This window comes from Oncorhynchus clarkii, chromosome 2 (genome assembly GCF_045791955.1).
Source record: "Oncorhynchus clarkii lewisi isolate Uvic-CL-2024 chromosome 2, UVic_Ocla_1.0, whole genome shotgun sequence".
Classification (NCBI taxonomy): Eukaryota; Metazoa; Chordata; class Actinopteri; order Salmoniformes; family Salmonidae; genus Oncorhynchus; species Oncorhynchus clarkii.
The window spans coordinates 60,125,554-60,137,906 of record NC_092148.1 but is presented as its reverse complement, the minus strand read 5'-3'; the positions used below and the strand labels follow the sequence as shown (position 1 = coordinate 60,137,906).

The 12,353-nt window shown below is 45.5% G+C and overlaps 1 protein-coding gene across 1 annotated transcript; it reads left to right on the top strand.

Moving 5' to 3' along the window:
- Positions 1–1,168: 1,168 nt before the first annotated feature.
- On the top strand, positions 1,169–12,337 carry LOC139371036 (WAP four-disulfide core domain protein 1-like). The gene is made up of 7 exons (XM_071111074.1): positions 1,169–1,736; positions 9,595–9,793; positions 9,962–10,045; positions 10,138–10,278; positions 10,362–10,412; positions 10,514–10,579; positions 11,099–12,337. Exons 1-6 carry the CDS (start codon positions 1,626–1,628, stop codon positions 10,576–10,578), a joined length of 651 nt encoding a protein of 216 aa, XP_070967175.1. The 5' UTR covers positions 1,169–1,625; the 3' UTR covers position 10,579; positions 11,099–12,337.
- Positions 12,338–12,353: the final 16 nt, after the last annotated feature.

Sequence of the window (12,353 nt, the reverse complement as noted above, 5' to 3'; positions counted from 1 at the left end):
TGGAGAGAAGTGGCTTCTTTGCGGCCCTTCTTAACACCAGGTCGTCCTCCAAAAGTCTTCACCTCAATGTGCGTGCAGATGCACTCACACCTGCCTGCTGCCATTCCCGAGCAAGCTCTGTACTGGTGGTGCCCCGATCCCACAGCTGAATCACCTTTAGGTCCTGGCGCTTGCTGGACTTTCTTGGGCACCCTGAAGCCTTCTTCACAACAATTGAACCACTCTCCTTGAAGTTCTTGATGATCCGATCTATGGTTGATTTAGATGCAATCTTACTGGCAGCAATATCCTTGCCTGTGAAGCCCTTTTTGTGAAAAGCAATGATGACGGCACATGTTTCCTTGCATGTAAACATGGTTGGCAGAGGAAGAACAATGATTCCAAGCACCACCCTCTTTTTGAAGCTTCCAGTCTGTTATTCGAACTCAATCAGCATGACAGAGTGATCTCCAGCCTTGTCCTCGTCAACACTCACACCCGTGTTAACGAGAGAATCACTGACATGATGTCAGATGGTCCTTTTGTGGTAGGGCTGAAATGCAGTGGAAATGTTTTTTTTGGGGGGGATTCAGTTAATTTGCATGGCAAAGAGGGACTTTGCAATTCATTGTAATTCATCTGATCACTCTTCATAACATTCTGGAGTATATGCAAATTGCCATCATACAAACTGAGGATGCAGACTTTGTGAAAATTAATATTTGTGTCATTATCAAAACTTTTGGCCACGACTGTATATCATGCATTTCCTATCTCCACAAATTAAACTCATTGTGTAAAATGTATGCAACAATATATACAACAATGTATACAACGATCATAACTGAATACAGGCATACATACACATTAACTCTAACATACAGTCCATACTGGAAATGTACTATATGCTGTCAGCATTAGCCCTCAATGTTTTTCCTACTCTCTTTAACACATACAGTACGTTCCCAAAGACAAATACTATATACTCAAACTCAAGGATGGATGTCTCTCTCCATCTCTCTCTCTCTCTCTCTCACTCTAGTTACAGACACATGGGGCAACAATATCTCATTCTACACATCTTTCGGTCTTCTGTTCTCTCCCCTCCCTCCTTAGGGCTCCCTCCTCCCGCTCCCTCCCTCCCTCCTTCCCTCGCTCAGTCATAGGCAGACGTGCTTGTCGTGCCAGCAGACCGATTTAACCCTCTCCTCAGAATAACTGATGCAGACAGCTGCATTTCACTTCCTCTCCTTGACTCCTCTAACTATCTCCCTCTTTCCTTTTCTCTCCACAGTAGCTCTATTCATTCTTTCTCCTCCTTTCCATTCCTCTTCCTGATTTTCCCTTGCAGTTTTCCCTGCTCAGATGGCTATAAAGACTTGTCCTGTAGCAGAGCTTGTGTAATCGCTGGCTTCACAGGAACACGAGAACAGGAGCCCCTGCCTCAATACCGGCCCAATAAGGAATACCAAGCACTGGACTGAACAACACAGCGTTGGAGGGAAGGATAAAACATAAGACATACAAAGAAAAACAGGCCACCTTTTCTAAACTCCAAGGAAGAAGGATACAATACAGAATACAAGGAGTGGCAGAAGAAGAGACGAAACAGTGTGAGGAGTACAGGAAGAGTTCCGTGTTAGACCATGCCTGGCTGTCATGTCCGGACACCGCTGGTGCTGGTGCTCTGCATGCTGGTGCTGTCCTGTGGGTCAGGAGGCGCCCGGCGGATCAGGAAGAGAGGGCTTAACCAAAAGGTGGGGGTTAGTTAGAGCTGATATGAGTACCTACACTGTTTCTGCAGCAATGTGTGTGTGTGTGTGTGTGTGTGCGTGTGTGTGAGAAGAGAGAGGGAAAGGCTGGTGTAAATACAATACATACTCTGTTTTAGCAGGGTGGCAGGGGGGTGTAGTTTGAAGGTTTCACACTGAAAACAGTTTTGGCACTGAGGTGAGAGGAGGGTGTTAACAGTGATGTGATGTCTCTGTTGAAGAGCTCAGTAGAGGTGTGTATGTCTGAAGATAAACGTACTGAGTAATGTGCTTGAACTCTATCAAAAAAACTCTCACAAGACTACAAAATAGAAGGTACAGAGCAGGATGCGTGTGTGTGCGGTACGAGTGTATGTGTTTGTGTGAACCTGGTGTAAAGGATGTTAGGGTTATTGGGGCAGGAACTCAGTGGGCCTTAGCTCGTTAACTCAGCTCAGTGCAGGTTTGATTGATCATAGTTAACGAGGGCCGGTGCACTATGGTGCCCCCCCCCTCTCTCTCTATCTCCCCCTCCCTCCCTCCCTCCCTCTCCCTCCCTCCCTCTCTCTCTCTCTTTCTTTCTCTCCCTCCCTCACGACGGATGGCCAAACTGACATTCTTGAAGGACGCTGCTTCAAAACCATTTTAATTGGAACATGCTGAGGTGGCCGTGACCTAATGCTTTATTCTCCAAGCCTTCCACCTCTTTCACTTCCTTCACTCTTCATTCACAACTCCATGTCACCAGCATGTGCAACACCTGTTGCCTTCCCTTGCCTTTCTTTTTTGTCTGAATAAGCCAGTAATGGTTGTGTGTGTGTTGCCTTGCGGAGAATAAGAGCAGGTGGTCAGTCCAGTTCAAGTGTTCAGTCTGATGGCTTGTTGATAGAAACTGTCTCTGATGGCTTGTTGATAGAAACTGTCTTTGATGGCTTGTTGATAGAAACTGTCTCTGATGGCTTGTTGATAGAAACTGTCTCTGATGGCTTGTTGATAGAAACTGTCTCTGATGGCTTGTTGATAGAAACTGTCTCTGATGGCTTGTTGATAGAAACTGTCTCTGATGGCTTGTTGATAGAATCTGTCTCTGATGGCTTGTTGATAGAAACTGTCTCTGATGGCTTGTTGATAGAAACGGTCTCTGAGCCTGTTTGTGTCAGACCTCATCCTTTGATACCTTCTGCCCGATGGTAAGGGATGCAGAAGTGCTTGTCGGTCAAAGGAAATTGTTGCCCGGACATTCTGAGCAAACAAATTCAAACAGGAACCGACAAGACGCGCATCCTCCTCAGTGCTGCAATCTTATCTTGTCCCATTAGGTCAGTAGTCGTGGTGTAGTGTTGGCTCAGATTAGTCCAGAACTGGGGCACTGGGTCACCTCAGGTCAGTAGTCGTAGTGTAGTGTTGGCTCAGATTAGTCCAGAACTGGGGCACTGGGTCACCTCAGGTCAGTAGTCGTAGTGTAGTGTTGGCTCAGATTAGTCCAGAACTGGGGCACTGGGTCACCTCAGGTCAGTAGTCGTGGTGTAGTGTTGGCTCAGATTAGTCCAGAACTGGGGCACTGGGTCACCTCAGGTCAGTAGTCGTGGTGTAGTGTTGGCTCAGATTAGTCCAGAACTGGGGCACTGGGTCAAATTCTTCTGGCACTTTGCTCCGCTGTAATTGCAGCTTAAACTGCAAAGTTCATAAGTGCCAAAGTTCTTGAGTGAGATGACTCAAATTAATTGGACTGTTTAATTAAATGATTTCATCCCATTGCCAGGCAGCCCCAAGTGCCCCCTCTCCATTAGAGTGCCCACAGAGTGGTGTTTAATGGATGAGGCATGAACTCAGTATTGACTGCATGGACACCTTGTTGTGAGGCCATTTATAAGCTATTGTCAATATCATTGCCCTCGTCATTCAATCATTACACAGCTTTTAAAAGCCCAGGCATCTTATTCATGTAAACCCTTCCAGTGTGCTCAGTCTTAGCAATAGCAGCACTATGGTTTCATGAAGGCTGTGTGAGGAGTGGAGGAGTGACAGACAGTCATGCAGAAGACAGACCACAGAGAAACAGAGCATGGCCATTGTCACAGAGGGGCTGTGTGAGAGCAGCAGACAGAGGGAGGGGAGGAGGGAGGGGAAAGATGGGAGAGGTGCAGGAGGCAGAGGGGCACAAGGTGCAGCTCTCTTTCTCCCTCCAGACCAGCAAAGTAGAATGAGCAGCCGGCCAGCACAGCCGGCCAGCACAGCCAGAAACATGCAAACATTCTGCTAGAAAGGGGAGAGCATTTCAATATCCACAGCTGCCACTGCTTAGACAGCACCCAGAGAATGTTGATGCAAATTTTGGAGTAACACTCCTCTTATTGTGTCCCATCCAGGGGGATATAGGAATGTTCGTGATGTTCTCAACTGTACTAAATCTGTACAGTTCCATTAATTTCCCTCGATGGGGACAGGCTTTTGTCAGGCTCTGAAATTAGATTGGGCCTGCAGATGCTCAGCAAATCCTTGGCCTTCCTGTTCTGTTTCTGCTCTGGCCCATCTGCCTTGGCCTCTCTCAGCATTTTATGTCCTCCCCAGGTGATTCTCACACCTCTGTTTACCATCTTACAGATACAGCTCTTTATCTATGGGAGCTATAAGGGAATGAATCCCATGGAATTGGGCTGTCTGTGGGCTAAAACATCAGAATGAACCGAATTGGAACAGGCATCCTAACTTTGCACATTCCAGCATGGTGGCCAAGTTCATTTACAGTATAGGCTATTCCAAGATGGCTGGACTCAATATAGCAGATAATCCCTCTATTGTAGCCAGTAAATACCACTCTGTCTATGAGTAGGACAAAAATTTAAAATATTCGTAACAAATACAAAACATATGGCCTTGCCATACAGTAATATATTGGAACAAATATTCTGGAAGAAATCCACAGGAGGTAAGGTATGTTTTATACTTGGTTTGACGATACTGCTGGGTAGGTCAGAGTTAATACACTCAGTCCACTGGCAGAGGTGGTCAGGTGATGTGGACTTTGATAGGCATTCTGAATGTTAATCCCAGTCAGATGATGTGAGCATGGTCTGTACGTTACTGTACACCATCAACTAGATTCAGCCGCAGGCCAATTTTTTCATGAGTGGCTGGTCAGGGTGCCGGAACATAGCTACAATTAATTTGTAGACTGCAAATTGACCGCAAGAAGCCCAAACAGATATAATATCTGACTAAAACATAATTTCACCCCCTCCTCAGCATTTGTCTGGCTACACTCCATCTCTTTATAGACTAAGGTCAGACCCTGCCAGCTGTCAGTCAGAGTCGGTGCAGGAAATTAACTAAGTGCCCAGGGGCCACACAACGTCTAGAGCAAGGCTGGTCTAGATACCTTTCACAGCACAGGAGAACTCTGCATGAAAAGGAGGCTGGATAATGCATGTAGTTATATTACATGAGAAAGGAGGAGATACCGATCCAAATAGCATGGCCATACGTATGACTAGTATGAAATAATCAGTGTAATCCATTTGAGCTGTATGACAGTATCACATTATACATAGTCACTGGAGAGGCTGCATGGTGTGCTTCCTGGAGTTCTCGGAATCAGGAAGTGTCAGATCTAAGAACTAGATACAATACAGACCTCAATGGCCTGATCACAGTTTACATCGCAGTCTGCAGCCAAATTTGGTTTCTTATTTTTTTATTTTTTTATTTTTACCCCTTTTTCTCCCCAATTTCGTTGTATCCAATTGTTGTAGTAGCTACTATCTTGTCTCATCGCTACAACTCCCGTACGGGCTCGGGAGAGACGAAGGTTGAAAGTCATGCGTCCTCCGATACACAACCAACCAAGCCGCTGCTTCTTTAACACAGCGCACATCCAACCCGGAAGCCAGCCGCACCAATGCGCCGGAGGAAACACCGTGCACCTGGCCACCTTGGCTAGCGTACACTGCGCCCAGCCCGCCACAGGAGTCGCTGGTGCGCGATGAGACAAGGACACCCCTACCGACCAAGCCCTCCCTAACCCGGGCGACGCTAGGCCAATTGTGCGTCGCCCCACGGACCTCCCGGTCGCGGCCGGTTACGACAGAGCCTGGGCGCGAACCCAGGACTCTGATGGCACAGCTGGCGCTGCAGTACAGCGCCCTTAACCACTGCGCCACCCGGGAGGCCGCCAAATTTGGTTTCTGATTGCTTTAGACCACAGCTGCAGCGCTCAGCTTTGAAAACCCTGCCCTGGAAGACAATGCTCCCAGTAAACACCAGTATAACAGGGCTGCCGGCATCTCTGTGGCCCAGCAGGAAGATACCAATAAACAATAAATAAACAATGTGGGACTGAACACCAAACAGACACATGCAGCACGGCACAGTGCTATACTGTAGGGCAGCTTGGCACTCAGACAGGTAGACTGATAGACTGACAGACAGGATCCAGACACTACTTCCTCTGTTACTGAGATCTGAGGGGAAACGATGGGAACTGAGCAGATAATGAACCATGGTCACTGTAACTCACATTATCCATTCACAGAGATAATCAGTCTCACTCTTGTACTTTAAACCTGGAGTTGCATTTGTAAAGATATAGGATGACATGGGGATGAAAGTGAATGGCCTACTTTGCATCCCATAATCATGTGTTTATAGGATTATAATTATTTTGTAGACTGAACAGCATGACGACATTTGATTAGCTTCTCTTTCACCTTTCCACTGGTTTTGAGATAATATAGGTTAGGTTAATATGACTAGGCCTAGAAACCCTCAGGAGACAGACAGTCAGAATATCTGAGAGATGCTTGTTACAATCTGGCCAACGTAGACCATGGCTGCTAAAAGCACAAATTCTCAGTATGAAGAGAACCCTAATGAAGTCAAGAGCTCAAAAGATTAACTTGAATCACTGTAAAGATTGTAAAGATTAAGGTGAATCACTGTAAAGATTGTAAAGATTAAGGTTAATCACTGTAAAGATTGTAAAGATTAAGGTGAATCACTGTAAAGATTGTAAAGATTAACTTGAATCACTGTAAAGATTGTAAAGATTAAGGTGAATCACTGTAAAGATTGTAAAGATTAAGGTTAATCACTGTAAAGATTGTAAAGATTAAGGTGAATCACTGTAAAGATTGTAAAGATTAAGGTGAATCACTGTAAAGATTAAGGTGAATCACTGTAAAGATTGTAAAGATTAAGGTGAATCACTGTAAAGATTGTAAAGATTAAGGTGAATCACTGTAAAGATTGTAAAGATTAAGGTGAATCACTGTAAAGTACATAAACAATCTGGAAGTGGTCCTAAGACGTAGTCAATTGGCGTCAAATCAAGATCAATACCCTAACCAAGGCACAGCCTGAGGACGCACTGTGGTCACACTGACAGGGAGGGACAAAAAGTAGTGCCTCTGTATGTTGCCACGCCAACGCCACAAGTTGATTCAGTCACTAAGCCATGGTGAGACCCGGCACCCCACCCACCAGGCTGGCAGCTGATGAAGCAAACGATGTGTGTGTTTATTACAAATATGCATTCTGTGTGTCACAAACACCCATACCAAACATTTGCTTTAATTTTTACGGTTGATTTGGAAGAGCAGTTGCTTAGTCTGCCATATAAACAGTGCAGTTTTAACAATTTTGATCAGTCTGCAAGCACATTAACTAATTAGTGAGAGGGTATCCACTACGTGAGTAGCAAGCAGGATGCACACCTGAGTTTACAGTATCTGCTATGGAGCTCCATGCTATAGATGGGCTTTCGTTCTCTCTAGGCCAGACAATGCGGAATATTTGCATTCTGATTAACTACTGCTTGATGAAGGATGATAGAGCAGAGGAATTTGTATTGGCAGAGTGAGCCTCCCAGATTGTGTCTGGTTGGCACTGTACAATACCTCAACCGGAAACCTGACCTCACTGGATCTGCTGCTGGGCCAGAGCAGTTCCTCTGTGGAATAACACTAGAAAATATGAGGAAAGTGGTGTGCACATCACATACAGTGACCACAAACTTAAATAAACCTGTGTTTGACCTATGACCTCCTCCAGAGCTTACAGGAAGTGCAGCCTCTAATGGGTGAAGTTCACCACATGGGTGCATGGAAATAGTTGTAGCTTATTGAACCAAGCAAAGCAGTAAGCACAGTCATGGCTGTATTACAGATCTGATTATATAAGTGTTTCACAAGCTCTTTACGAGCAATCACAGACCACCACTGTTCCGGAGAGGGGGAGAATGTGTGTGGGTTTGAGGCACAATCACAGACCACCACTGTTCCGGAGAGGGGGAGAATGTGTGTGGGTTTGAGGCACACTGTTCAGGAGAGGTGGAGAATGTGTGTGGGTTTGAGGCACAATCACAGACCACCACTGTTCAGGAGAGGTGGAGAATGTGTGTGGGTTTGAGGCACAATCACAGACCACCACTGTTCAGGAGAGGGGGAGAATGTGTGTGGGTTTGAGGCACAATCACAGACCACCACTGTTCAGGAGAGGTGGAGAATGTGTGTGGGTTTGAGGCACAATCACAGACCACCACTGTTCAGGAGAGGTGGAGAATGTGTGTGGGTTTGAGGCACAATCACAGACCACCACTGTTCAGGAGAGGTGGAGAATGTGTGTGGGTTTGAGGCACAATCACAGACCACCACTGTTCAGGAGAGGTGGAGAATGTGTGTGGGTTTGAGGCACAATCACAGACCACCACTGTTCAGGAGAGGTGGAGAATGTGTGTGGGTTTGAGGCACAATCACAGACCACCACTGTTCAGGAGAGGGGGAGAATGTGTGTGGGTTTGAGGCACAATCACAGACCACCACTGTTCCGGAGAGGGGGAGAATGTGTGTGGGTTTGAGGCACAATCACAGACCACCACTGTTCAGGAGAGGTGGAGAATGTGTGTGGGTTTGAGGCACAATCACAGACCACCACTGTTCAGGAGAGGTGGAGAATGTGTGTGGGTTTGAGGCACACTGTTCAGGAGAGGTGGAGAATGTGTGTGGGTTTGAGGCACAATCACAGACCACCACTGTTCAGGAGAGGGGGAGAATGTGTGTGGGTTTGAGGCACAATCACAGACCACCACTTTTCAGGAGAGGTGGAGAATGTGTGTGGGTTTGAGGCACACTGTTCAGGAGAGGTGGAGAATGTGTGTGGGTTTGAGGCACAATCACAGACCACCACTGTTCAGGAGAGGTGGAGAATGTGTGTGGGTTTGAGGCACAATCACAGACCACCACTGTTCAGGAGAGGTGGAGAATGTGTGTGGGTTTGAGGCACAATCACAGACCACCACTGTTCAGGAGAGGTGGAGAATGTGTGTGGGTTTGAGGCACAATCACAGACCACCACTGGTCAGGAGAGGTGGAGAATGTGTGTGGGTTTGAGGCACAATCACAGACCACCACTGTTCAGGAGAGGTGGAGAATGTGTGTGGGTTTGAGGCACAATCACAGACCACCACTGTTCAGGAGAGGTGGAGAATGTGTGTGGGTTTGAGGCAGGCAGGACCTCCTTGACAGTGTATCACTTGTGAAGATCTCTGGCTCATGTTCACAGCCCTATTTCCCTCCATATTGAGTTACTCTTCCTCAATTCTTCATCCCCCCACATTTTTAGAGTACTGGCAGGCATGACAGCTACATTACACTGAAAACATAAGAAATAGAAGAAGCTGATGGATAATGTTGCAACAAGTATGATAGATAAATCAGTTACTGCCACCTGCTGGTCAAAAGGATAGGACAAGCACACTTACCATTATTTATCTTTATAGGCCTACAATAGCTATTATGTTGGAAAGGACCCAGGTCTCTTTATATTTCAGCAAACAATGAAGTAATTATCTTATCTCATCTCCTCTCAGGACTATGAGTATCCGAACCAGCAGTCCCAGTCCACCCAGCACCAGAAGAACGACCGCTGCCCACCCCCACCTCAGATGCTACCGGAGCGGGCCTGCGAGGTGCCCGGCTGCCGCTCTGACTCAGAGTGTGAGCGCCACAAACGCTGCTGTTACAACGGTTGCATCTACGCCTGTCTGGAGTCAGTGCAGCCACCACCAGGTGAGCACCATAAGATCTAGTATACAGTAAACAAAATCATACTTATCGACCCATTTGACAACACACATATATAGCATGAGCATGGTTCTAACCACAAGGATATGCATTAAAGTCCTGACGATATAATTAGGATCAAACTTTCCAATGACGTGTGTTTGTGTTGACCAGTGCTGGACTGGCTGGTTCAACCCAAGCCTCGGTGGCTGGGAGGGAATGGCTGGCTTCTAGACGGTCCAGAGGAGGTACTGCAGGGTGAGTAGCCTGGAACCATTAAACCCACCTGAAGTCTACATCATCAGTATGTGTTTAGTTGACCTCTGACCTGTGTGTCCCCTTCCCAATAGCGGAGGCATGCAGCACCACAGAGGATGGTGACGAGCCCCTTCACTGTCCCACGGGCTACGAGTGCCACATCATCAACCAAGGAAACCCCGCCGTTGGCATCCCCAACAGGGGACAGTGCATCAAGTCGCGTGGTAACTCTGGTAAGGTCAGATTCAGTCAACACCCATGCAATGGAATTCTAAAAACTGCCATAAACTAACTGGAGGTGCTCTCTCTCTTCCAGACGGACGTCCCATGAGGCAAAAGTCCTACAAGGACTATAAGGATTACTTGGGTAGGTGTGATGATCAATTGTCCTGTATACTCAATCATTATTACTGCATTTGGATCAACTACTGGGGTCTCTTTTATACACCTGTCATTTCTCCACCATAGGAACTGGAAGCAGCTCTAATAATGCTGTGGCCTATGAGAAACACCACCACAAACATCTGGGATGAGGTAGGTCTTACTGGGATAGAAAACTAGATGGCATTTAGAAAAACAAAAAGGACATAATATAGCCTATATTATTTGCTAGGGCTGAGAATTACCAGGGACCTCACTATATGATATTATCACGATATTTAGGTGCCAATACAATATGTATTATGATTTGATGTTCCAAAGATATTGCTCTCTATGTCTGCTGCAGAGACTAGAGAGAGCATAAGTACATTTGTTTTGATCAATCATGGAAATGAAATACCTGAAAACGTGTTGGCTCACTATTTTAAAAGATGGAGAAGAAGCTATAGGATGAAAAATACAAGCATTTTGGCACAGGTAGTCAATTTAGCACCAGCTAAAAATATATATTGTCCAAAATAATATTGCTCTATGTAACAGTATCGATTTTCCCCTCATCAAAATGTTTTGCCTATGCCAGAGCTATCAGAGGACAATCTAACAATCTATAATAACAATGTGACAGATAGTAAATGCTCATACTCATCACAACAGATCAATGTCTTTCCTTAGAGCATCGGATACCTCTCCACAGAACCTCAGCTATCAGAGCCCAGATACCAAACCTCTCGTCAACAGAACACAACCAAACCAGACCTGGTAACCTCACGGTGCGTTACATTTCTCATGTCTGGCCTGGGAAAAGGACGAAAACAAGCCTACATTTCCTACCTCTTCTCTAACTGGTATACTCACTTTTGTTGTAATAATGTTCCAGGCAGGATTAACACATAATACACTACTTTGAGAGATTCACACACACACACACAGAAACGTGTTGTGATTTTGTCATGGGTAAAGAATAATGGCGTTATGGTTGAAGCAGAGAAAGGTATAAGACAGTAAACATCAAAGCACTTTTCTTTCCATCTCAAACTGGGAAATAAAAATAAATCATGACATTATTCTTAACATAATATCTAAGTAGATCCACTGCAAAACACTCCACAACTAGACGCACACACACACACCCGCCACCTAGGCAGACCAATGTTTCTCCAACTAATAAGTATTTTCACCAATCAGATCAGCTCTGAAAAAGAACTGTGAAAAGAAATGCGATTGCTCAAAACTAGTGGAAAAATTGGGCTGCCTGTGTAAACCCAGACATTGAATCCTAACCTGAGGCTACTTGAGGGCTGGTCAATAGAAAATAAGAACCATGTGCTGCTGTTGGCCCACTCACCCTTCAGGCGAGCAGGATGAAGGTCCCATAAACACACAGGATTTATGGTTATCAGACTGAAACCCAGAAACAGACCCAGAAACAGCTGGGGGTCAACCAGAACCACAAACAGACTCCATACATTCATGTAATAACTTCACAACTACCCTCCACTCTACTGACAGCTTGAACAAAGGCTGTCTGTCTATCATAGTGGGAGAGCAAGCTAGGCCTTACACCAATGATCACATCACTTTCAGAACATCGAATAGTTCAAACTATCGAAAGTGAATCAAATTGATCCTATTCCATCCAGTATTTTCACAAAAATGTGCTTTAGTATAATAAACAGTGAGTGGTTAGGAGTCCACGTCTGTATTTGAGTACTAAATGAAATGGTGCTCAGTTCCAAGGCTGCCTCTTCTAACAGGACAATAAGCGGGTCTACACACAAAGACTGAATTACACAACTAATAAGCTAGAGGTATGAACAAGATGTAACTGAGTGAAACAGTGATATCCAAATGTTGTCAAACTGGTGCTGTAATGTTGCTTTGTGTATTCTAAATAAACTTGTTTGAGGCATGGTCTGTTATTCACATT